General features: G+C 42.1%; 2 protein-coding genes across 2 annotated transcripts; both read right to left on the bottom strand.

The window, feature by feature from the left end:
* Positions 1–6350: 6350 nt before the first annotated feature.
* Positions 6351–6644, bottom strand: LCE7A (late cornified envelope 7A). The gene has a single exon (XM_049875645.1). The coding sequence runs from the start codon at positions 6642–6644 to the stop codon at positions 6351–6353; it is 294 nt and encodes a 97-aa protein (XP_049731602.1).
* A 20265-nt stretch (positions 6645–26909) lies between these two features.
* Positions 26910–27140, bottom strand: LCE6A (late cornified envelope 6A). Its single transcript, XM_049880531.1, has one exon. The coding sequence runs from the start codon at positions 27138–27140 to the stop codon at positions 26910–26912; it is 231 nt and encodes a 76-aa protein (XP_049736488.1).
* Positions 27141–27898: the final 758 nt, after the last annotated feature.

Raw genomic sequence — 27898 nt, 5'->3', positions numbered from 1 at the left:
CAAATCAAAACTACAGTGAGATTCCATCTCACTCCAACAAGACTGGCATTAATCCAAAACACACAAAATCATAAAAGTTGGAGACGTTATGGAGAGACTGGAACACTTATACACTGCTGGTGGAAATGTAAAATTGTACAACCACTTTGGAAACCGATTTGGCACTTCCTTAAAAAGCTAGAAATAGAACTACCATATGATCCAGCAATACCACTCCTTGGAATATATCCTAGAGAAATAAGAGCCTTTACACTAACAGATATATGCACACCCATGTTCATTGCAGCACTGTTTACAATAGCAAAAAGATGGATGCAACCAAGGTGTCCATCAACGGATGAACAGATAAATAAATTATGGTATATTCACACAATGAAATCCTACACATTGATAAACACCAGTGATGAATCTGTGAAACTTTTCATAACATAGAAGAATCTGGAAGGCATTATGCTGAGTGAAATTAGTCAGTTGCAAAAGGACAAATATTGTATAAGACCACTATTACAAGAACTAGGGAAATAGTTTAAACAGAGAAGAAAATATTCTTTGACGGTTACGGGACAGGGGAGGGGGGACGGTGGGAGAGAGGTATTCACTTATTACATAGTAGATCAAAAGCTACTTTAGGTGAAGTTAAAGAAGACACACAATACAGGTGAGGTCAGCACAACTGGACTGAACCAAAAGCAAAGAAGTTTCCTGAATAAACTGAATGCTTCGAAGGCCAGTGTAGCATGGCAGGGGTTTGGGGACCGTGATTTCAGGGGACATCTAAGTCAATTGGCATAATAAAATCTATTAAGAAAACATTCTGCATTCCGCTTTGAAGAGTGGCGTCTGGGGTCTTAAACGCTAGGAAGCAGCCATCTAAGATGCATCAATTGGTCTCAACCCACCTGGGTCAGGGGAGAATGAAGCACACCAAGGACACAAGGCGATTATAAGCCCAAGAGACAGAAGAGACCACATGAACCAGCGACTACATCATCCTGAGACCAGAAGAATTAGTTGGTGCCCGGCTACAACCAATGACTGCCCTGACAGGGAACACAACAGAGAATCCCTGAGGGAGCAGGAGAGCAGTGGGATGCAGACCCCAAATTCTCATAAAAAGACCAGACTCAATGGTCTGACTGAGACTCGAAGGACCCCGGTGGTTATGGCCCCCAGACCTTCTGTTGACCCAGGACAGGAACCATTCCCAAAGCCAACTATTCAGACATGGATTGGACTGGACCCTGCGTTGGAGAGGGATGCTGGGGAGGAGTGAGCTTCTTGGATCAGGTGGACACTTGAGACTATTTTGGCATCTTCTGCCTGGAGGGTAGAGGGGGTTAGAAGCTGGCGAAATGGTCATGAAAAGAGAGTGGAGAGAGAGAGCTGCTGTCTCATTAGGGGGAGAGTAATTAGGAGTATGTAGCAAGGTGTATATAAGTTTTTATGTGAAAGACTGACTTGATTTGTAAACTTTCACTTAAAATCACTTAAAGCACAGTAAAAATTAAAAAAAAAAAAGGACAGCGTAGCAGGGGCAGGAGTTTGGGGGCTATGGTTTCAGGAGACATCTAAGTCAATTGTTGTTGTTGTTAGGCACTGTCAAGTCATTTCCGATTCATAGCGACCCTATGCACAACAGAACGAAACACTGCCTGGTCCTGAGCCATCCTTACAATCGTTGCTATGCTTGAGCTCATTGTTGCAGCCACTGTGTCAATCCACCTCGTTGAGGGTCTTCCTCTTTTCTGCTGACCCTGTACTCTGCCAAGCATGATGTCCTTCTCCAGGGACTGATTCCTCCTGACAACATGTCCAAAGTATATAAGACACAGTCTCGCCATCCTCTCCTCTAAGGAGCATTCTGGCCGCACTTCTTCCAAAACAGATTTGTTCGTTCTTTTGGCAGTCCATGGTATATTCAATATTCTTCACCAACACCACAGTTCAAAGGTGTCAACTCTTCTTCAGTCTTCCTTATTCATTGCCCGGCTTTCACATGCATATGATGTGATTGAAAGTACCATGGCTTGGGTCAGGCACACCTTAGTCTTCAGGGTGACATCTTTGCTCTTCAACACTTTGAAGAGGTCCTTTGCAGCAGATTTGCCCAATGCAATACGTCTTTTGACTTCTTGACTGCTGCTTCCATGGCTGTTGATTGTGGATCCAAGTAAAATGAAATCCTTGACAACTTCAATCTTTTCTCCGTTTATCCTGATGTTGCTCATTGGTCCAGTTGTGAGGATTTTTGTTTTCTTTATGTTGAGGTGCAATCCATACTGAAGGCTGTGGTCTTTGATCTTCATTAGTAAGTGCTTCAAGTCCTCTTCACTTGCAGCAAGCAAGGTTGTGTCATCTGCATAACACAGGTTGTTAATGAGTCTTCCTCCAATCCTGATGCCCCGTTCTTCATATAGTCCAGCTTCTCATATTATTTGTTCAGCATACAGATTAAATAGGTATGGTGAAAGAATACAACCCTGACGCACACCTTTCCTGACTTTAAACCAATCAGTATCCCCTTGTTCTGTCTGAACAACTGCCTCTTGATCTATGTAAAGGTTCCTCATGAGCACAATTAAGTGGTCTGGAATTCCCATTCTTCGCAGTGTTATCCATAGTTTGTTATGATCCACACAGTAGAATGCCTTTGCATAATCAATAACACACAGGTAAACATCCTTCTGGTATTCTCTGCTTTCAGCCAGGATCCAGCTGACAACAGCAGTGTTGTCCCTGGTTGCACGTTCTCTTCTGAAACCGGCCTGAATTTCTGGCAGTTCCCTATCGATGTACTGCTGCAGCCATTTTTGAATGATCTTCAGCAAAATTTTGCTTGCATGTGATGTTAATGATATTGTTCTATAACTTCCACATTTGGTTGGATCACCTTTCTTGGGAATAGGCATAAACATGGATCTCTTCCAATCAGTTGGCCAGGAAGCTGTCTTCCATATTTCTTGGCATAGACGAGTGAGCACCTCCTGCACTGCATCTGTTTGTTGAAACATCTCAATTGACATTCCATCAATTCCTACGAGCCTTGTTTTTCGCCAATACCTTCAGAGCATCTTGGACTTCTTCCCTTAGTACCATCGGTTCCTGATCATATACCACCTCTTGAAATGGTTGCATATCGACTAATTCTTTTAGGTATAATGACTCTGTGTATTCCTTCCATCTTCTTTTGATGCTTCCTGCATTATCTAATATTTTCCCCATGGAATCCTTCACTATTGCAACTCGAGGCTTGAATTTTTTCTTTGGTTCTTTCAGCTTGAGAAACTCAGAGCATGTTCTTCCTTTTTGGTTTTCCATCTCCAGCTCTTTGCACATGTCTTTATAATACTTTACTTTGTCTTCTCGAGAGGCCCTTTGAAATCTTCTGTTCAGTTCTTTTACTTCATCAAGTCTTCCTTTTGCTTTAGCTGCTCCAAGCTCAAGAACAAGTTTCAGAGTCTCCTCCGACATCTGTCTTTGTCTTTTCTTCCTTTCCTGTCTTTTCAGTGACCTCATGCTTTCTTCATGGATGATGTCCTTGATGTCATTCCACTACTCGTCTGGTTTTCTGTCACTAGTGTTCAATGCATCAAATCTGTTCTTCAGATGGTCTCTAAATTCAGGTGGGATATACTCAAGGTCATATTTTGGCTCTCGTGACGTTCGTCTGATTTTCTTCAGTTTCAGCTTGAACTTGCATATGAGCAATTGATTATCTATTCCACAGTCGGCCCCTGGCCTTATTCTGACTGATGATTTTGAGCTTTCCCGTTGTCTCTTTCCACAGATGTAGTCAATTTGATTTCTGTGTGTTCCATCTGGTGAGGTCCATGTGTATAGTCGCTGTTTATGTTGGTGAAAGAAGGTATTTGCAATGAAGAAGTCGTTGGTCTTGAAAAATCCTGTCATTCGCTCTCCGGCATTTTTTCTATCACCAAGGCCATATTTTCCAACTACTGATCCCTCTTCTTTGTTTTCAACTTTAGCATTCCAATCACCAGTAATTATCAATGCATCTTGATTGCATGTTCGATCAATTTCAGACTGCAGCAGCTGATAAAAAATCTTGTATTTCTTCATCTTTGACCCTTGTGGTTGGTGTATAAATTTGAATAATAGTCATATTAACTGGTCTTCCTTGTAGGCTTATGGATATTATCCTATCACTGACAGCTTTGTACTTTAGGATAGATCTTAAAATGTTCTTTTTGACGATGAATGCAACACCATCCCTCTTTGAGTTGTCATTCCCAGCATAGTAGGCTATGTGATTGTCTGATTCAAAATGGCCAATGCCAGTCCCTTTAGCATAATAAAATCTATTAAGAAAACATTCTGCTTCCCACTTTGGATAGAGGCGTCTGGGGTCTTAAACGCTAGCAAGTGCCCATCTAAGATGCATCAATTGGTCTCAATCCACCTGGATCAAAATATATCAAATAACACCAAGGACACAAGGCAGTTATAAACCCAAGAGACAGAAAGGGCCACATAAACCAGAGACTATATCAGCCTGAGACCAGAAGAACTGGATGCTGCCCGGCTACAACCAATGACTGCATGACAGGGAACACAACAGAGAACCCCTGAGGGAGCAGAAGAACAGTGAGATGCAGACCCCAAATTCTATTAAAAAGACCAGACTTAATGGTCTGACTGTGATTAGAAGGACCCAGGTGGTCATGGCCCCCAGACCTTCTGTTAGCCCAAGACAGGAACCATTCCCAATGCCAACTCTTGGACTAGACAATGGAGTAGAAAAGAGATGCTGGTGAAGAAGGAGCTTCTTGGATCACGCAGACATTTGAGACTATGTTGGCATCTCCTATCTGGAGGGGAGATGAGAGGGTAGGGAGGTTAGAAGCTGGAAGAATGGACACGAAAAGAGAGAGTCAAGGGAAGGAGCGGACTGTCTCATTAGGGGGAGAGTATTAGGAGTATATAGCAAGGTGTATATAAATTTTTGTATGAAGACTGCCTTGATTTGTAAACTTTCCCTTAAAGAACAATTAAAAAAAATCCCTGAAATAGCTCTCAGGAGTCCTACTGTTCCTTTTGTCTAGTTGAAAACCACTCATCTAGTTCTTTTCCTTGGACTATGCATTGGGGTGTAAAGGAAGCTGGTCAGGCCCACCTTAGTTTTAACCCTTAAAGCTTTCCATGCCTTGGGTGCTCCTGGCTTCTCATGGCTTTTTAGTGATTTATTTTGGTTTGAGATGATGCCTGGAGCAGCACACGCTTAATATATGGCATTCATGTGGGAGACACTCTTCACTGCAGGAACCCAGATGTTTTAATAGCTGTAGCTTGGTTAATCTAAGCAGCAGATTATATACAGTTTCTGCGATATTGACCATAACTTCATCCTTTTGTTTCCCACTGATTTGATAGACACCAGTGTATTTCAATACTGCAGTTAAGAACCATAGGCCTAGAAAGTGGGCAGAAGGCATTGATATTAACTGTGGCTCACTATTGGGCTTGAAAGAACAGTGCTTCAAAAAGATGCCCCAAACCCATGTCATTTGTCCCATTGAATTGAGATGGAAAGGAAACCACAAGGGGTGGGTAGAAAAACCGAGGCCAGAGGGTCTCCCATGGGTATTGTGCTAACTGGGCAACTGTGCATATTCCAACTTGATTCTGAGTCCTACATAAGGAGATGGAGTGAATGATGCAATCATGATATGCTCAAGAAGAATATTTTCCATTGATTTTTGAATTAAGATCCAAAAACTATAGATCTAGGTACCCCTATGTGAGCTCCTTCTTAGGTATGAGATTTTTCCCAAATCAGAAGGTTCTGGAGACTGAATTCAGGGCCTCAGGAGCAGAATGTTCTTAATGAGCAAGAAGAAATTTCAGGGATGGTGGAAACTCCAGTGGCAGCAATGGAGCAGGGTCCCTTATCTTTTGAAAACATCCCCTACTTCCCTCCTCCACATCTTTTCTTTTCAAAGCCGTCTCAGACTACTCAGATCCTGGATCTCCTTCAGATGGGATTTCCATCCTGAGTGGCTTATTATGGAGGTCTGCTTAAATAATTCAGACTGGAAGCTGGAGGAATCAACAAATACCAGGAAGCTCAGAGTACCAGGAAAGATAAGCTTTATTGTTGCACACTGATGGGGTATTTGGAAGCAGAGGCTTCTCTAGTACTTAGGCCTCCTTGATCTAGGGCACAGAGCAAGAGCAGGAGGCCAAGGTCCTCAGCAAAGGAGAGGACCCTATCACCTGCAAAGCTAGGCAGCTTGGTTCATGAAAGGGAAGAAAGGGGGTGAGAGTGAGCAAAGGCATTGACTTGAGGCTGGTCCTTGGCTGTGGTTCTTCAGTTCCTCAAAACTTGGAGGTCAGCAGCAGTCCCCTGAGTCATGGCAACAACTGGAACATCCTGAGGACTCACTCTCACCGGAATGCTGGGGCTGACGCAGGTAGAATCGTGGAAACCGGTAGGAGATGAGACAGCAGTTGCCTCCAAAGCCAGAAATACAGTAACTGGGAGCACAGCAGGAGGGGGCAGGATGGGGGCATGGAGCAGGGCATGAAGCTGGAACCTGAGGGGCCTGTGGTGGGCACTTGGGTGGACATTTGGGGAGGCACTTGGCAGGGAGCTTGCATTTCTGCTTGCTTTGTTGATAGGACATCTTGGAGAGAGATGGGTTAATCTGAAAAGCAATGCAGGTATTTTGAAAGTCCAGTTGAATACAAACCTTGCTTTTATTAAGATTTTTTTACAGAGCCTGAAATTCTGCAATTGATTTTCTGGCTACAGGAGCTATGTCATTACAATGGAGTACTCCTGTTTTCCTGGCATTGGAAAAATCAGGCACTGGGTAAGTTAGAATATGGTGACACCTTCTCCTACCTGTCCTGGTTCTTCTAAGATCCCTGAATTCAAAGGCAGAAGCTTAGGGCAATAGCTCCCAAAATCTTATTTTTACCATAAACTCTAATTTATGCACTGAATGAAGTATGTTTCTAGGCCAAGAATCTAAGACTTCCTTCCATGGCTACACCACCTCCATTTATCTTCTCCCTTTTTCGTTTTCTTGCCTCATGAGCTTTGCCATAAGTCTTACTCTTCAGCCCTCTGTGGCTGTCTCCTGTCCTACAAACCAGTCTTTCCCCCCAGTCTCTAGTTAACATTTGCCCCTAGTGGGATTGCTACTTTCAAGTCACCCTGTGATCTCCATGAGCCTGATCTTCCTGGAATTACCAGTTAGTCCCCTTTCCCTCTAACCTAGAGTGCTTGTTCCATTCAGCTGAGGTACGGCAGTCTCAGACATCTCAAAGATCAGTGACACTACTCACCTCTTCCTCCTAAGCTTGCGCAAGCTATGGACAATTCAAATGAACTGAGGAGACACCATGAGCTGAGGTCTTTTATACATATCCCGATCCCAACTCGAGGGAATGAGCCACAAGTGATGAGAAAGCTGTTTCTCAACCAGGTGGCTGTGATGGTGACTTCCCACATTCCAGTAGTCTTGTCATTCTGTCACTGGGTCACTGTGTCACCTCCAGATCCTTATGAGTATTCTTCCAGAGCATCTCTCCCCTCCATAAACCCTGGAAGTATTTCCATAAAGATAAGAAAATCATGATTTACAAGGGAGTTTAAGAAGAGATAGCTTGAAGATTGAAAATAAGGATACTGGAGGCATCCAAAGCATGAATGAGCAGAAAATCTAAAGTCGTAAGTATTAGATCAACCCAGGGTATAGAGAGAGATTTCTGTGGGTTTCATCAACAGATTTGGAACTAATAATCTAAGCACTCACAGGCCACTAAAGAGGGCTTCGTGTACCTTCTTCAGATACCAACATGCCTGAAACTTTGACCAATGGTGTAGCATTCCAGGCCCAGGCCCAGCTGGAAAAGGTTTTAGGCTTCTTCTTACATCCACATACAGGCAAAGAGACTAGGGCCAGAGAGGGCAAAGGGGATGTTCAAAGCTGTGCAGAGCCTGAACAACAGGCCAGATCTCCTAACTCTCTAAGACCACAAATCCAGACACCTCCTTTTCTGACATGGTCCTTTCTTCTTAGCTTGCTCATTTATATCCACTGTACTTTCTCCCTGTGCACCAGCTCCCTCCACCTTCCTTCACACTCTAACCAAATACCTCTCGGGTTCTTAGCTGATTGAAATAAGACGGACATTGATTGCAACGGAAATAGAAAGTGGCAAGTTTATTGTCTGCACATACAAGGAGCGTGTGAGGTCTAGGGACCTAAAGGCCACGTGCTCCCTGACTAAGGGGGCTGGGGACCTTTTTGTTTCCTATTGCAACAGGGGGTTGTGTTTGGTACCCAGAACTTTCTGCCTTTAGCCCTCCCATGCCTATATTTTAGGGTCAGCATGGGGGGTCAGCTGAAGGATGTGATTTCAATCTGTGCGTGCTTCAAGGTGTAACTAGGGCTAGTCAGTGGACGGAGCCACTACCTGCTGCGACTTCCTGCTCAAAACAAGGTTGTGGTTAGCAAGACAAAGACGGGGGGAAGGGGTATTGATTGGGGTTTTTAATATGGCTGTGCAGTCTGTTTCAACACCACTCCTCACCCGTTTCATGTTCCATAGTCCATCATTTCAACCATTCTTTTGTCAATACAATAAATTTCCTTGCCCCTTTTACTTGCCAATGCACTTGACCGAAAGCACCCCACAACCCTCACTGAATACTGTTACCTTTCCACCTGCGATGCCTAGCTACTATACAAATAAAAAAATCAGAAAACACTTTGGCAAGTTGGCACCATCATAAAATCATGATCACCTTTAGGGGCTGGGCCCAAAACACTGCTTGGTAATTCGGGTATGCTTACCTATTGTCATGGATTGAATTATGTCCGTGTCTTAGTCATCTAGTGCTGCTATCACAGAAATACCACAAGTGGATGGATTTAACAAAGAGAAATTACTTCTTCACAGCAAAATAGCCTAAAAGTCCAAATTCAGGGCATCAGTTCCAGGGAAGACTTTCTATCTCTGTTGGCTCTGGAGTAAGGTCTTTCTTGTCAATATTCTCCTGGACTAGGAGCTTCTCTGCGCAGGAACCCCAGGTCTAAAAGACTCACTCTGCTTCCAGTCCTTCTTTCTTGGTGGTATGAGGTCCCCCACTCTTCTGCTTGCTTCCCTTTCCTTTTATCTCTCACATATTTTGGGGGGGTCACACAATTCAATCCATGACAGTCCCTCCCCAAAATGTGTGTATCAACTTTGTTAGGCCATGATTCACAGTATTGTGTGATTTTCCTATATGTTGTAAATCCTGCCTCTATGATGTTAATGAAGCAGTTGTGTTAGTGAGGCAGGACTCAATCTACAAGACTGGATTGTGTCTTGAGGCAATCTCTTGAGATATAAAAGAAAGAAAAGAGCAGAGAGACGGGGGACCTCATATCATCAAGAAAGCAGTGTGCATCCTTCGGACCCAGGGTCCCTGTGCCTGAGAAGCTCCTCAACCAGGGGAAAATTGAGGACAAGGACCTTCCTCCAGAGCTGACAGAGATAGAAAGCCTTTCCCTGAACCTAACACCCTGGATTTGGATTTTTAGCCTACTTTTACTGAGAGGAAATAAATTTCTCTTTGTTAAAGCTATCTGTTTGTGGTGTTTCTGTTAGAGCAGCACTAGATAACTAAGACACCTATATTCATTTCTGCACACACATCATGCCTTTTCTCCTCTCTTGTACATTTGAAACCATCAGCACTATCTCTACCAAAACCTATTGCTGTCGAGTGATTCCTACTCATAGTGACGCTCTACTATCTCTAGGCAGATATTGCCTTTACCTCATGAAGCAAACAGAACCTGTAAAATGCGAAGTACTCCAGCTGAATAGGACAAGCACTCCATGTTGGAGGGAAAGGGAATTAACTGGTGATTTTAGCTTCTCACTACCAAGTCTTCAAACCTGTTTACCCTTGCAACCATGCTTCATGACTTCTTGTTTTATGTAAGAGGAGCAGCCCCTGCCTTGTTTAATGACAGTCCCTACCCCGTTGCTCTAGATCCTTATATCTTCAACCTCAATTATGTTACTTTTTCCTATGAAACACTCTCATGATACCCTGTATTATTTAAAACATCATGCTTGTATTTATTTTTCAATATCTGTCATCCTAGATTGAATGGAATCTCAATGCTTGCCTGTAATCCTTATCCTCAGCACCTACACAGTGCCTGACATTGTAAATGCTCAATAAATGTTTGTTCAACTAATTACTGAGTCATTTGTGGCTGGGGCAAAGGTCTCCCCTCCTTTCACTCCTTGAGAGAGAGAGTGACTTGGGAGGGCAGGTCAATGGTGGATACATGGGGCAAGTGTGGGAAGCATCTTCTAGGATGGAGTCATCAATACTGGTCAGCAGCAAGAGCATTGCAGTGGAAGTCAAGGCTCCAGTCCTGGTTCTGCCTCTCCCTAGTATGCATCTTGGGCTGCAACATCATTTTACCTCTCTGGGTTTCAGAGGAGACTAGACCAAATGGTCTCAATTCTGTCTTCAAACCTGTATTTGCATTTATGTGCATCGGCCCTCCAGAGAGCTAAAGGTCAGCCTGGGGTGCTGCCTTTCCTGGTTTATTCTTTTGCTTGGACACATTTAAACTAGAGGTGGGAGTCATGGTGAACTTGGTGAGGAGAGGAGAGATGATGGCTGGTGTGTGAGTAGATGAGGATGTGACATATTTAAAGGTAAGTCACACCATGAGGAAGAAACTCCACATAGTCTATTCAGTTCACTCCACTTATTGGAAGAAATTTCTTATTTAACATCTTGCCTTGTTGCACCGAGTCAGAGTGCTGTGTAGGTATATGACTTCTACCTGACTGTGCCTCTCTTGGTAGAGAGGGTGAATGATTGAAGCCCAGATTTCCAGAGGTGGGCAAAATCATTCCCTTTCCCTGCCAAGGTCCCTACTAAAAATACAACAAAAAAATTACAGAAAAGGGTTAGAAAACATTGTTCTATTGTACTATTCTAATACCATCAATGAAGTACTAACTCAATAATGAAAATCTATTTATCCCAACAGAAACTCCTTTCCTATAGAAATTTTGCAAACATCATTTTAAGGGCATTCATTTGTTTATTGAGTGCCTCTTTATGTGCAGGGTTTTGTGAATTTAAAGATTAAGATAGTTCCTTGGCTTTAGGGACTGGTATAAATGGGATGATATGGGTTAAAGGAAGAGAATTAAAATTTATTCTCAACCTACCATCTGTCAAACATGTTATTTGCATTACCACAGCAAATAGCTCTGAGGTCCTTTTTTGTTAATTTCATTTTATGGATTAAAAACAAAACAAAAAACTGAGGCTCAAAAAGATTAAATAACATACTCATTGTTCAAAGGCTGGTGTCTTGATTCCAAGGTCCATATTCTTCCAGGTTCCATACTGTGCAAAGATGTGGATACAGTGCAATAGGCAATGGGGAAGACATGAAGAAAGGGCTGGGAAGTTCCCCAAAGACAGAGCAATTAACACAGTCTGGAAGCGTGGCTCTCAGACGTGAAGTTTGAAGTGAGTGTTGAAAGATGAATGGGAGCGAGTCAGGGGGTGAGGGAGAAACTGGTATTCTAGAAGAACATGTGCAAAGGTGCAGAGACGTGACAGAGTTTCATCTGTTCTGGAAACAGAGAATGACTATAATATTGGAAGTATGAGAACAAGAGGTGGAACATGGGGTTTGACAGGAATTTACTTGCTGTGTTGTGGGAATTTAGCTTTACTGGTTTAATGGTTAATGGTTTCCAAACTAACCACTACCAGGGAGGTCCTATGGAAGCTCTTCAAATATTTGAGTCCCATTTTCCAAATATCATTAATCTTAAATCTTTGGCTCTTTGGAACATCTGGTAGGGGAAGCCTGGGTAGACAACAATTTAGGTCTTCCACCTGCTCCATGCTGCCTTTACAGTAATATACCTTTACCTGTTTTGTATATTGGAGGTTCATATATGGTTTATTTCTGAAACTGGATCATGCTGTTTAAAAAGTTTGATCACAGACAACTGAGGCATTCATGACCATTTAAGCAAGGGAGGGACATATTCAGATTTACATTTTAGAAAGATTACTTGACTCAGGTGGCCCTAGGTGCCTTGTTTTATTGCTTAAGGGGCTGAAGTCTGTGGTGACTGGCCAGGCTGCAGGTCTGAGGTGAGGATCAGTGATGGACTTGAGAAGCTCTTTATCAAAGTGCTTGTAGGGATTTGATTGGAAGGTCTGGGCACAACAAGGACATTCCTGGACTCTGCTCTCATCTGCCCATGCATCTCCTCATCGTCCTGCCTGCCTCCTCATGCCAGGATGCTGTGGATTCCTGCCTGTCCTGGGTGTGTCCCTTAATAGAAGGGTGAGGTAGCACCTGACTGGCACTGGCATGCGTGAGATTCTTAACGAGCTAATTCCTAGGTGATGAAAGAAAAACAAGGATCTTCCTTCTGCCTGAGTAGTCAGGCCTTTGAACAGCCCTCCTGTGGGCTAGAATGCCAGTGGGTGTGCAGAACATCCTGCCAAGCAGCTCTGGGAGATTCATGGTCCCCCTGAAGGTAATGGGTTCATACCTGGATCATTGAGGGACTGATGCTGCTCATGCTTCTCTAGGGGCAGGGGGAACATTCATGACCCATGTTCAAAGACCTGGTTCCCTGGGTCTGTGATCATCTCATTAGCTGGTAGGTAAAAGAAAGGGACAGGATCTTCTCAGCATAATACATTCACACCACTTTTATAACCAAAAACCCATTGCCATCAAGTCGATTCTAACTCATAACGACCCTATAGGAGACAGTAGAACTGCCCCATAGGGTTTCTAAGGAGCGGCTGGTGGATTTGAACTGCTGATCTTTTGGTTAGCAGCTTTAGCTCTTACCCACTGCACCACCGTGGCTCTGCCACCTCTATAGGTGACCTCAAAAACCAATCACCCTATTCTGTCTGTACACCTTAGGATAGAGACATAGGCCCACCACGTATAATATGGTAGATAAAATAAATGCTGTGAGCAAAGAAAGTCAGCCCAGTGTCTGGTGTTCAGTAGGTGCTCTGTAAGCTGTAGTTACAACTATGAGCATTATCATTACTTATTATACCCTAGGTATTCCCTAGCTGTTCAGTCCCATTCCTGTGGGATTTGGGAATGCATGCCAGTGTCCTCTGGTACCAGTATTATAGCCTGTTTTTTCTCTAAAATCCTCAGCTGAAGAAAACACCGAAGGAATGAAGTAAGTAGCAAGTCATGTCTCAGGCACAGACTTAGTTCTGACACTGACCATTGTGGTCACTTGCCTCCTTTGGGCCTCAATCTCTTCACTAGCAAAATAAAAATTGTTACCTTAATCTCTTGATTGCTAGAGTAATTACAAGAACTCTGTACTTGGGGCTGCTCTGTTATTGTTGTTGTTAGGTACTGTCAAGGCATTTTCAACTCATAGCCACCCAATATGACAGAGTAGAACTACCCTATAGTTTTCTTGGCTGTAATCTTTACAGAAGTAAATCATCAGGTCTTTCTTCTGTGGGGCTACTGGGTGGGAAGTACCAATCTTTCAGTTAACAGCTGAGTGCTTAAATGTTTGTGCCACCAGGGCTCCTTGGGGCTGCTCTAAATCATATTAAAACCTGGCTGACTTACTGTTTCTTTAGCTATGACAGAGCTGTGGTGATCTTTCTCCTATGTAACTAATGTGATGATTCCCTCCAAGGATCCTGAGTTCTAGGTTGGCTCCACATTTGACCTCAGTGAGTGGGTCAATAACTAAGACATCCTGTTACAGGCTTTATTTACAAATGTCACCATTAAATGACACCTTTTAGTCCCAAGGCAGAATAGGATGAAGAAAGATCATCTTGCCTAGACTTTTCCTCCAGGCGATGCTCCCAAGAAGATATTTCTAAAATTTTCTAAGAAAGGAGACTCCATAATGACAGAGTTTTCTTCCTCTTGTGTAACTTCACCCCTTCCTGCTGGTGTTCAAGGCAGGTTCCTCTCACTGAGGTTGGCAGAGCAGCCCTTCCATTCTTAGAGATTGCTGGACTGATAATATCTCTGGCTCTTTGCAGCTCGTGCTAATGACTTCACCATCATGCTCTCCAGTGGGCAAAAGGAGGTAACCCAGAGGACTCTATCCTTTATCCTGCGATTAGCACATCTTAAGGGAAAAGGTAGGGAAGGTAAATCCCTTTCACCACCACCCCTCACCTCAAAGTCTGCATCCAGTAGATGGTAGGTCAATAGTGTCAGCTTTACCTAGGAAAATCAGTACTCCAAATTCTAAGAGCGTAAAGGAGCGGGCACTAAGAAAGCTTGGGCAGGCTGTTCAGACTTTCTGGTTCTGTGCCCTTGTCTGTGACATGAGAAGCCTCCAGCTGTGTCATCCTTTGAGCCTGTGGTTCTAAGCATTTCAGGCTTGTAGAGAAGGTTGGCCATGCAAGAGGGACCCAGCACATCCCCTACATGTGTGTGATGTTTCACATGTTCTATTTTCTTCTCTTAACAACTCTGTAAGGTAGATATTATTGCATATGGAAAACTGAATATTGAAGAGTTTAGGAGTCTCTAGGTGACAAGAATTGTTAAGCACTCAACTGCTAGTCGAAGGTTGGAGGTTTGAATCCACTCAGATGCACCTCAAAAGATAGGGTTGATGATCTGCTTCCAAAAGGTCACAGCCATTGCAAACTCTATGGAGCACAGCTCTACTCTGCACACATGGGGTCTCTATGAGTCAGAATTGACTTTATGCCAATAACAACAATGATAAAAGTAACTGCAAATCACAGTTTCTAGGTTCCAGAAAATAGGCTTAACCCAGCAAGGAATTGCATGAATCTAGGAAGCCACTCTTTTATTCTTTCTCGTGCCAAGGTTTATAGATCAGAGATTCCAAAACCTGGCTGTACATCTGAGCCATATGGGAAGCACTTTTAACATGAAGATTCCTGAGTCCCAATTAAGATCTGGATCATAATCTCCAAGGAATAGGCTCTAAGCATTTGCATTATTTAAATATTCCCTACATGATTCTGTCTGATTTGGGACCCACAGTCCAGGAGTATTTTGGTAGTACCATCCAGTAAACAAACCCCAGTGCCGTCGAGTCGATTCCGACTCATAGCGACCCTATAGGACATAGTAGAACTGCCCCATTGGTGGATTCGAGCTGCCGACCTTTTGGTTAGCATCCGCAGCACTTAACCACTATATAGTAGTACCATAAAATAACACCCAGTGACAGTGGTAGAACTATAAAACCAAAAAAACAAACCCCTTGCCTCTGAGTCAATTCCAACTCATAGTGACCCTATAGGGCAGAGTAGAACTGCCCCATAGGGTTTCCAATGAGTGCCTGGTAGATTTGAGCTGCCTACCTTTTGGTTACAAGCTGTAGCTCTTAAGCACTATGCCACCAGGTTCTCCATTAAAACTATAGCCAGCCCCCAAAATGCTCAGGTATCAACATCTTCACAGACTCCTGCCACCTTCCTTGTGTCTCTTTCTGGAATCCTCCTAAACAGCTGAAAGCTGTAGGACACAGAGGAAACTCACAAAATCATTCAACCTGAGAGAAGTCCTTCACAAACATCTAGTGCAGTTTTCTACCAGCTGCTCACATCCCCTCTCTCACAGGCCTAATGATAAGCTTTCTGGCCTAAACTGAAATGCTTATAGTTGGAGAACTCATTAGCTCACAATGCAGTCTGTTCCTTTTCAGATTGTTCTCTTTGTTAGATATTTTTCTCCAGTAAATGCATGAAGCTGGATAATAATATCTCAAAAACCAGTTGTTAATACATTTTATTGTTAGTTTCTAACTCATGGCGACCTTATATATAACAGAATGAAACATCGCCCAGTCCTGCACCGTCTTTGCGATCATTGGTATTTTTGAATCCATTGTTGTGGCTATTCTGTACTGCCTTCTAACCTAGGGGGTTCATCTTCCAGCACTATATAGGAAAATATTCTGTTGTGATCCATGTGGTTTTCATTGGCTAATTTTTGGAAGTAGGTCTCCAGGCCTTTCTTCCTAGTCTGTCTTAGTCTGAAAGCTCTGCTCAAACCTGTCCACCATGGGTGACGCTGCTGTTATTAGAAATACTGATAACAAGGCTTCCAGCATCAGAACAACACGAAAGCCACCACAACACTACAAACTGACAGAATAGTAGTCTTAATACATAGAAGGTGCGTATTAGAGTTTTGTTGAATGAATGAATGAATTACCCAGTAATATATTTCATTTGGCTTGGTATATGCATTCATTATACAAATGAGAATTGGAAGGTTCAGAGAAATTGTCTTACCCAACTCACAGAGTTAAATAATGGCTGAATCAGGGCTAAACCTAAGGCCAGTTGATTTCCAACCCAGTGTTCATGCTTAGGAAACCCTGGTGGCATAGTGATTAAGTACTACGGCTGCAGACCAAGAGGTTGGCAGTTCAAATACACCAGGTGCTCCTTGGAAAACCTATAGGACAGTTCTATTCTGTCCTATAGGGTCACTCTGAGTCGGAATTGACTCAATGGCAATGGATTTGGTTTTTTTGGTTGGGTTCATGCTTGGGGTGGAGGGCAGACAGAGGAAGAAAAGGAACACAGGATAAAAAGTGAACACCTTCATTCTCCTCCTACACTCCTGGGGGCACAGCATAGTGGTTAAGTGTCTAGTGTCTAGAGCCAGATCACCTGCCTTCGAGTCCTGGCTCCTCAGCTTATTAGTTGTACAACTTCAGCCTTGTCACATGACCTGTCTGTGCCACAGCTGCTCATTTGTAAAATGGAGATAACAATTATATCTGCTTCATAGAGTCACTGTGAAGATAAAATGAGTAATGTGCCCACAGTGCTTAGAGGAATACTTGACACATAGTAAGCTCTATATAAATATAGGTTGTTATTTTTATTATTACTATTGTTAGTTGGGTAGTTCAGTGTTCATCAGTGATGAGGGCCTATTTTTATTATGCCAAAGATTTATGAATACCAATGAATACCAAGAAAGATGCCAGCAACTGGGAAAAGCTACTTTCACGTCACTCCCCCACCCCACCAACAGGACCATCGCCATCCCCTACAAAAAATCCCATGAATTATGTATAGGTCAGGCTATATTTGTGACAGTGGGTACTGAGATGGATCAAGCAAGAATTCAAGGTTGATTGGAGTCATGTATTTGGAGGATGGTTCTCGTATATCAGAGTTATTATTTCTACACTATAAAACTATAATGGGGAAAATGCCCCAAAATAATTCACCTGTATACTGTGCCAGCAAACTAACTAGGCACTAGAGAAGTGGATAGAGTCCATGCTTGATCCCGGTAAGACTGAGTTTTCATTTGATTCACATGTGTTAATCACCGCTACTCTGGCAAAAGAAGTAGGACAAAGAAAACCTGCCAGAGATTAGGGTAGAACTTCTAGGACCTACAGTCAGAAAGAGAAAGTGGAGACACCTGTGAGTGTCTCTATGAACCAGGGCATCAGGGGCAATATGCCCCATCCCAGTCTCAGTTTCCATTAAGAGGATTCTGACTCACAGTGACCTCATGTGTCAGAGTAAAACTGTGCTCCACAGAGTTTTAAATGGCTGATTTTTCAGGAGTAGATTACCAGGTCTTTCTTCTGAGATATCTCTGGGTGGGCTCCAACTGCCGACCTTTGAGCTGGCAGCTGAGCACATAAGCCACTTGTACCACTCAGGGACTCCATATATCCTATACCAAGAAAAACAAAAAAACAAATTCATTGCTGTCAAGTCAATTATGACTCATAGCGACCCCATAGGACAGAGTAGAGCTGCCCCCATAGGGTTTCCAAGGAGCAGCTGGTGGATTTGAACTGCTGACCTTTTGGTTAACTGTCAAGCACTTAACCACTCTACCACCAGAGCTCCGTATGCCCTATAGGGAAGGCATATTGAAGTCTAGGCATATTGAGGAGGATTAGGATCAGCAAAAAACCAGGGGCTTGAGAGTACTGGCAGAGCTGCTATAGAGAGAAGACCAGGAACTAGAATGTGTGTATGTGTGTGTGTGTGTGTGTGTGTGTGTGTGTGACAGAGAGAGAAGAGACACAGGGGGAAGGGGGAGCCCTGAAGACTTTACAGGTTAGATGCTAGATGAAGCCTGGGCAGGGTAGTGAATAGAGCAGTAAGAAACACATTTATTTGGGCCCCCTTATCTGATTTGAGCACCATTTCAACCTTAAAATGAAGGTATTTTATTGGTTTCATTTCACTGATGGGTAAACAGCATCTCTTGTGAGGTGGAATCGATTAGATGACAATGAGTTTTTTTGGTTTTGTGAGCCAAGATAAGATCAGCTCTGTGAGGACCTCTGTTTTCAGACATCTTTTTTTTTTTTGCTTTCTTGTATTCTTGTTTTACCCCTCCACCAGAGCAGCAGCAGCATTGAGTTTTAACATAATGTCCTTTTGTCAACAGAAGACAAAACAAAAGCAGTTTGTCATCCATTGGTGCATTTCTTCTAGCCGAGTTGTTAAGTATATTGCTGATCATCGCAAACAATTTCTTTTAGAATCCACTGTTCGAAAGGGCTATTCTCTTAAACATAGAAGAAAAAGGAACAGACCATTTGTCTCTTTATAGTCTAGTTTCCAAGAAGCTCATAACCAAGCATTAGGTTGAGGTATAGCCACTATGTAGGCCATTATAGAATATGTGTGTGCTTTTCTCTACACTCAGACTGTCCCCTAGACTTTTCTGATTTCCTGCTTATAGTTTTGTGGCATGCATTGACTCCTGGGTATTTCACAATTTTGTTTTCAAAATACAGTACACTGTACATGTATGCTGGGACTGAACAGACAAGTAACTGTGTGATGGATGGTTAGAGTCAGATTTTCCACTGTTGGAGTGGGAGGTTACAGATAAGCAAAGTGGAGAGACTAGAATAAACCATGTGATACTGAAACAGAGTTGAAGAATCAGTATGAACTTATATTTAGCTTAATATAGATACAGGTGATAAAGGTAGAAATAATTATAGATATTTGTGTATACACCAATTATTATATACACATATTTCAAACTCTGTTGAGGGGTGTTAGAAGCAATGACACTACAGTAGCAACGAGCACAACTAGCACCCAGATGTTTGCTTCTAATACCATTCTTCAGTAAAAGGAACCAGGGCTCATCGGAGAAATGGCTGATTCTAGGTCTGGGGAAGAGAACGTACAAGATGATTCTGAAGCATCTTATAATGCCAGAAAGTAAGGAAGTGCTCAAAAATCAAACCAATGGAGTTATGGCAAAGGGACACAGGAGCCAATTGAAAGGGCTCTCAATTGCCAAAGATGAAACATTATGGACAATAAGATAAATGATATAGTATTGGATTATAACCCAAAGTGTAAAATAAGTATGTATTAAATGTCCATGAGCCTGTCCTGATAGAAATAAATGATAGAACAAATAAATAAATGAGGGAAAACAAATATCTCACATATAACAATTCTAAATAATCAATGTAGATAAATTATTATCTCAAGGCAGTGGAACATAACTCCCCATCCCTTAAAGAGTGAGCTATGCACAGTGACTTCCTTTGAAAGAAAGGAGTATGAAAAGGAGGAGAAAAAGAGTAACTTCACGGTGGAGAAACCTGGCAAACTACCTCAGTCAGGTGATCAAGGTTAACATCAACCCCGATGTCATGTTGATAGCATGTACCCTTGGTATGATGTGATGAGAATGGCACTTTAACTCTATGGCCTTCCCCCCAAAAAATCCTTAATCCCAGTCAAATCATGGGGGGAAAAATCAGCAAAACCTCAGTTAACTCAGGGGATAACTTAGTCATTTGGCATAACACAGTTCACAAAGATAATGTTCTACATCCTAGTTTGGTAAGCAGCAGCATCTGGGGTCTTAAAATCTTGCAAATGGCCATCTGAGATACAAATATTGGTCTCTACTCATATGGAGCAAAAGAGAATGAAGAAAATCAAAGATTCAGAGAAGAAGCTAATCCACGGGTCTAATGGCCCACACGAACCCAACCTCTTCAAACCTAAGACCAGAAGAACTAGATGGTACCTGGCTACCACTACCAATCGTTCTGACCAGGGACACAATAGAAGATCCAGGATAGAGTGGAAGAAAAATGTACAACAGAACTCAAATTCCTCAAAAAGTCCAGGTTTACTGGACCAATAGGGACTGGAGGAACCACCAAAACTTGCCCTCAGATAACCTTTAAACATGGAATTGAAGCTATGTCACCTTTCAGCCAAGTAATAGATTGGCTTATAAAATAAACAGCATCACCTGTGAGCAATGCGACCCCTTAAACGGTGAGCCAAATATGAGATCAAATGGTCAACATTTACCCAAAAGCAAAGATGAGAAGGCAAAGAAGGGAAGGGAAGCTAGCAATGGAAACAGAACAAACGGAATGGAAATAATGAGAATGGTGACACATTGTAAAAGCTATAACCAATGAATGGCAGGGAACAATTTGTATAAAAATTGTTAAAGGGGAACCTAACTTGCTGTGTAAACTTTCACCTAGAAACACAATAAAATATTATTTAAAACATAGGAAAATCCCAATTAAGAGACATTCTGAAATGTACCTGACCAGTACTCCTCAAAACTGCCAAGGTCATCAAAAACGAGGAAAGTCTGAGAAACTGTCACAGCCAAGAGGAGCTTAAAGAGACAAGACAACTAAATGTATATAGTATTCTGGATAGGATCCCAGAACAGAAAAGGGGCATTAGGAAAAAGCTAAGGAAATTTGAATAAAGGATTGATTTTAGTTAATAATGTACCAATATTGGCTCATTAGTTATGACGAAGGTACCATACTAACTTAAGAACATAACAACAGGGAAACAGGATGTGGGCATATGGAAACTCTCTGGACTATCTTTGCAGCTTTTCTGTAAATCTAAAACTATTCTAAAAAAAATAATAAAAAAAATTAAATAGCGTGCACCCCAAATGTTAATTACAACTAACATTTATTGAGCTAAATATGTTACCTAGAATTTCATACGTAATTCCCTCTGCAGTCTCACAAGGCAGATACTATTATTTTACCCCATTTTTAGATGAGGACTGTGAGGCATAGGCTTTTAGATGAGGTAAAGAAGCTTGCCTGCAGTCTCAGAGTCATCAAAGATTCGAAACAGGTTTTATCTGGCAGGGGTCTGAGCTTGTATCCCCTATACAAAGGAAGATTTGGCATCAGAATCTTAAAAATATATGCAAAAACAGGATGCAATTTTCTTTATTTTTGGAATAAATGTAATACATTTACAAGAAAATTATACATCAGGTAATCCAACAGGTTATAATATGAAAAAATTAAGTCTCCCTCTGAATAATCTGCCTGTGTGTTTATTTTTCACCTCCTTCTGGCTGTGTCTGTTTACTTCCTCAGGGAAAGATAAGCACGTGTGTATCCTTCCTCTCCCTCCTCCGTCTTTCCTGGTACCAGTACCAGTTGCGTGGAGTCAGTTCTGACTCATGGTAACCCTATGTGTGTCAGAGTAGAACAGTGCTCCATAAGGTTTTCAATGGCTGACTTTTTGGAAGTAGATTTCCAGACCTTTCATCCAAGGCCCCTCTGGGTGATCTCGAACCTCCAGCCTTTTGGTTAGCAGCCCAGCGCTTAACCGTTTGGGCCACCCAGGGACTCTAACTCCTCCCTCTTTTGTCATGTTTTTATTTGTAACACTATTATTGGTTACCTCTATCTTTAAATAAAAAAAAAAAAATTCTTTAGTTAAAACTCATTTTCTTCATTTATCAAGTTTAGGCAGTATTTCTTGGCTTCCTACGAAACAAGAGAGGAAATTAGCACCCTATAAGTTCTTTCATATTCAGATGATTGTATTTTAATATTTTATTTGTGACATCTTTACGTGAATAAATAAAAGCAGCTTTTGTTACTAGTTATACTGTGTCGTAAAGTCACTAACAAAATACGACCTCTGAGACATTGTACACTCATAATTATAAAGCTGAAAAGGCTTTATAATTAGGAAGTGGGCTAGAGCTGCCTCACTAGAGGTCGACCACGGGACCAGGCTGAGGTGGCAGGGTTTGTCCTGGATGGATATACAGGAATAGCTGGGTGCCCCAAGATGGTGTGTGACTTGGAGAAGGATTGCTAGGCTTGGGTTTACGTCCAGAGTGCTGTTAGGGAACCTTCTCCTGAGGATATTTCAAAATTCCTTGGTGAGCTCTTTAAAACACCTAGCAACTCCAAGGGAGGCATTTAAAAAGAAAAACAAAAGAACACCTTTTATTTAGTCTGTGTTGTTGAGTCAGGCCCCGACTCATGGAAATCCCATGAGTCAGAACGCCCCATGTTTGGTGGTGGGTGGACCGTTGTGATTCATAGGGTTTTCACTGGTTGACTTTTGGAAGTAGATCACCTGGTCTTTCTTCGTAGTCTGTCTGAGTCCGGAAGCACTGCCGAAACCCGTTCAACGTCATAGCAACACCCAAGCCTCTGCAAACAGATGGGTGGTAGCGTCACATAAAGTGCTTTGGCTGGGGGTTGAACTTGGTTCTCCAACATACCAAAACCCAAAAACCAAACCCAGTGCCGTTGAGTCGATTCCGACTCATAGCGACCCTATAGGACAGAGGAGAACTGCCCCATAGAGTTTCCAGCGAGCGCCTGGTGGATTCGAACTGCCCACCGTTTGGTTAGCAGCTTTAGCACTTAACTACTACGCCACCAGGGTTTACCTCTCCAACATGAGAGGCGAAAGTTCTACCACTGCCTCCTCTTTAGGTGCATACATTTTAGTATTTTTAGAAATTAGATAAAAAGACGGCATTAAATAGCAAATGTACGAGGTTGCTCTGTCAAAAAAAATTTTTTTAATTAGGAAATATATAGGTACTTAACATTCACAAAAACATAAAGTTACTGGTATTTTCTAAGGAAAAATAACTGTGCTACTTAACCTATTCTGCTATTTCTATAAACATCTTTTTAAATTATGTATATAGGACATTTTATTCAAAATATGAGGTCTGTGTTTTTCATTACTTATTACTGTAAAATAAAGAGACAATGTATATACAAAACCAAAATGAAGCCATGCTAAAGCCACACTAAGAAGACACTCATAATACTGGTATTTCTGATGAGCAGACATCTTTTAGAAAATGTGAAGATGCCAAACACAGGGCTTTATGAAGAAAATGAACCAGAAAATTACTCACTTATTTTCAATATAGTACTTTTGAAATCAGTTTGATACAGACTAGGCAGTGTATCTGTTTGGTAATATATAAATTGAACAATTAATACATAGAATCCAAGTACTGACCAGGGAAACTTTAATAGGTCAAGTGTTAAGTAATACTCTTGTCAAAAAAAAAAAAAATTGTTCTCTCAAAACTTTTTGTTGTTAAGCTAACTCATCAGACAGGATTGGACTGGTTCCCGGATCCTCTGTTCGCCCAAGACTGGAACCACTCCTGAAACCAACTCTCCAGACAGGGATTGGCCTGGACTATAAGACAGAAAATGATATTGGTAAGGAGTGAGCTTCTTGGCTCAAGTAGACACATGAGAATATGTGCACAGCTCCTCTCTAGAGGCGAGATGAGAAGACTGAGGGGACAGAAGCTAGCTGAATGGACAGGGGGAATACAGGGTGGAGAGGAGCAGTGTGCTGTCTCAAAAGAGGGAGAGCAACTAGGAGTACATACCCCCCCAAAAAAACCCACTGCCATCGAGTCGATTCTGACTCGTAGCAACCCTATAGGACAGAGTAGAACTGCCCCATAGTAGAATTTCCAAGGAGCGCCTGGTGGATTCAAACTGCCAGCCCCTTGGTTAGCAGCCATAGCACTTTAACCACTACGCCATCAGGGTTTCCATAGCAAGATGCATATAAATTTTTGTATGACAATGACTTGACTTGTAAACTTTCCCTTAAAGCACAATTAAAAAAAAAAAAAACTTTTTGTTGTTGTTTGATAAATATCTGCCTTCAATAAAGAGCAAAAATAAAACCTGGGGGGAAAAAGCTCTTATACATTGAGTTTTACACAATCAGCCAAACATTGATATTTTCCTTTTTTTTTTTTTTTCCTAAAGAGAAAGAAGAGTCTTTCCAGAAACCTCTCACCTGCTGAACCATACTCAACATCCATACCGAACATCCAACATTTAAGGATATTTGAAAACCTATCAGCTAAAGATGGAAGCTCAAACGATGGAATATCGAAATTCATAACACTGCTTTACGCAATATAAAACACCAGTTTTCCCTCAAAAGGAGAAGACATCTAAAATTTCTTTTTAATTACATATTTTATAAAAATAAAATGTAAAGTGGATAGATACTCCGTCAAGTTTCTCAGGAAGTGTTTCTTCTCACAAAGAGGACTTTTCCACCTGAAGCTGGGACAATCTTTTAATGTAGCACTTGCTCATACTCTCCAGCAAAATAAATCCTTTCCTCCCAAATGGAAGCATTTTAATTCTCCCAAAATTCAGTCTTTCTGGAGGATATGGAAAACTCTGCATAATTTTTGACAATTCTAGAATTTCAATTCTAAAAATTTATCCTAAGAAAATTTCTAAGAATGATCACCAGTGAGAAAGTTTATTGTACTGTTGTTTAGACAGCAAACAAGTAGAAATGTGGTAAGTGGCCAGTATTAGGGATTCCACCTAAATTCCATGTGTCCACATGGTAGAGTGTAATAGTGTGGATTAATATTTATTAGCTGATTAGTATTTATTAACATGTATTAGGAAAGTATTGACAATTACATCATCAAGTGAAAAATTAGGTTATAACATATTCTGAAATGATCCCATTTTGTAATTTTTATGAAGTTTGGAAATACATGTATGAAATTATTAGCAGTGGTTATTTTTAGGTTATAAGCTTTTAGGTTGGAATTAATGGCCTTCTTTTTGCTTATCTACATTAGTAAATCTTTTTACAAGTATGCATCATTTGTTTAATGAGAAAAATTACACACATAAAGTTATAATTGTATATATATTTATAGGTAAAATCAGGTCCCAAGAAGATCCTAAAGCTCTGGAAATGGGCATCTGGTGTATTGGAGACAATGGACAGGTGACCATCTTCCCTGAGTCTGGACAAAATGATCTATTAGGTTGGGTACTTGGTGAAAAACATTTTCGGTGCCCTCTGTCAAGTGCAGATGAGCTAAAAATCTTTATATGGAACTTTTATTGATATGCAACATAGTTGAGCCTCAGTCCTCGTCCAAAAAAAAGCAAAACAAATCAGTTGCTATGAAATCGAATCTGTCTCATGGCGTCCTCGTGTGTGTCTGAGTAGAACTGCACTCCGCAGGGTTTTAAGTGGCTATGATCTTTCAGAAATAGATCTCTAGGCCTTTCTTGTGCAGTGCTACTGGGTGGATTCAAACCACCCACCTTTTTGGTTAGTAGCCCAGTGCTTAGTCATTGCACCACCCAGGGCCTCCTCTAAAACCAAAAAAAAAAAAAAAAGTCAAACCCGTTGCCGCTGAGTCCATTCCAACTTCTAGATTCCTATAATTTGCATCAGATCCTCCCTTGCTCCAGGTCTATAGACCCTGGGATGGGACCCAGATTTGCCCCAGAGGTAATAATTCTTTGGTAGCTGGGCTTTTGTACCTTAAGCTCAGTAAACTTTGCTGGTTTAAGCTATGATGAGGAATTGGGGTTATGAACTGCCTCACACCTGTCATCTCACATCTGGCACTCCAGCCAAATGGAAACTCATGCTGTTGGCAAGCACTGCACTATTCTTCTTCCATGCATTTGTTCACACTCTGTCTCCCACCTAGAAGACTCTTCCTTGTCACTCCACCTCCCACCCCACCCCAACACCAAAGACCCTGTTTAAATGCTACCTACCCCAGTATCCTGCTCTTCTTTTCCCAAAGTGTGGTGTTTCCTCCTTTTTTTGAACTCCCCTTCCAAGGCCCAGAAAACCATTCTTGGACCCACACTGCCAAAACGAGTCTCTCTCTTCCGTCTTTGACCTCTTGCACTTTCATTCTGCTTTACCTTGCTCTTCTGTAAACAAAAAACCAAAACAGAGCCAAACCAGTTGCCGTTGAGTCCAATTCATGACTACCCGATGTGTGTCAGTGTAGAACTGCACTTTATAGGGTTTTCAAGGCTGTGACCTTTGGAAGCAGGACCCCAGGCCTTTCTTCCCAGGCACATCTGGGTAGGTTCAAACCACCAACCTTTCAACTAGTAGTCAAGTGCTTAACCATTTGCACCACCCAGAGACTCCTTCATAAACAAAGTGAGAAGTAAGTATAAGTAAATTAGTAATAAGTAAGTAATCAAGTTAAAATTATATTTATTAATCCACATAGTTCCAGCCAGCATATGCATTGCATCTCTTACTAATTCAGAAGCTCTTCCAGAGCAAGGACAACTCTCCTACTTACATCTGAAAACACAGAGCCAGTAGACAGTAGGTGCTCAACATATGTTTATTGCATTGAGGCTTTCGATGACAGGCTCATGGGATGACAGTGATTGATGGCTGTTAGTGTGCTAAAAACTAAGACATAAATCCCAAACCATCTCTCTCTAACTTTTCCAGGTGTCTCAAGGGGAAAGAAGGAGATCAGGAACATCCACTCAAGGAAGTCTCAGAACACCTGTGCAGAGACACCAAGGACTCACAGAAGCCATGCTTTGGAATGAAGAAGCTTGATTATTGCTGAGCTGAAGGGGTGGGTGGAAGACAGAAGCAGAGGTACAACTTGGCCTATTTCCCTCCTCTCAAATGGGCCAGGAAGTGTCTCTCCGTCTTGCCTGAGAAGGAGAGGGCCTGGGCTTCCAAAGAGAATTATCATGGAATATTGTGCCTATGTCCCCTGTGCTATGGGCCCCCAGTCACTTTAACACTCTTCCTCTTTGCAGTGGTAGATGGTGCCACCACGGAGGCAGCGGGGCTTCCGGCGAGTCCTTCTAGGTCGGCCTGGGTTCTGAGCCCCAGACCTTTGGGAATGTAGACAATAGCCTCCTGAACAAGTGGAGCAGCAACGGGCAAAGCCAGGGTTTGGGCACTGGGGAGGGGAGCATTTGGGAGCATCTGGAAGCTCACAAGGTCGCTGTTTCTGCTGTGACATTGCTGGACTGATGGTGAAGCTGGAAGGAAAAAGAATAAGCAGTCAGATCAGGGACCCAGGGAACTTGGATGTCTGTTTTTTTCACCCTGAGCTGGAGCTGCCCAAAATGGAGACTCATGTTTATGACCATCCCAGAAGGAAAAAAAAAAAAAAGTGGATTCGAAAGGGCTAAACATTTGTGGAACAAGTCCCGGTGGGATCTCCCAGGGGACTCAACAACCAAGATAACAACTTACTCTTCCTCTTAATGTCCCCGTGTGGTACAAATGGTTAAGTGCTAGACTTACTAACTGAAAGGTTGAGACTACCCAGAGGCACCTTGGAAGAAAAGACTGCTTATCTGCTTTTGAAAGGTCACAGACATTGAAAACTCTATGGAACAGTTCTACTCTGCAACACTTGGAGTCACCATGAGTGAGAATTGACTCGATGGCAACTGGTAGTATTCCTCTTAAAATGGAAAAATAAACTGCAACCTTGTTGAGCTGATGGCTCACTTTTCCCAAGCCAGTGTCCACCATGGTCAAGCACAGAGGCAGCAGAAACTCCAGACCTTAGTGCAAAAAGAGCCAAGTATTTTCTCCCCTCACTCAATCTCATTCCGCCCTGAGATTCCTATGGTCTGAATGTCTCTTCTCTACTTCTCCAGTCTTCTAGTTCCTAAGGCTGTCTTCGTGTTAGATCCTTTGTGTTCTTTTGTTGGGACCCCTCTCTGTTCCATTCTCCCTATCCCAAACCTCTCCAACCTAGGTTATAGC

Source organism: Elephas maximus, chromosome 3 (assembly GCF_024166365.1).
Source record: "Elephas maximus indicus isolate mEleMax1 chromosome 3, mEleMax1 primary haplotype, whole genome shotgun sequence".
NCBI lineage: Eukaryota > Metazoa > Chordata > Mammalia > Proboscidea > Elephantidae > Elephas > Elephas maximus.
This window is presented reverse-complemented; position numbering and strand designations above follow the sequence as displayed.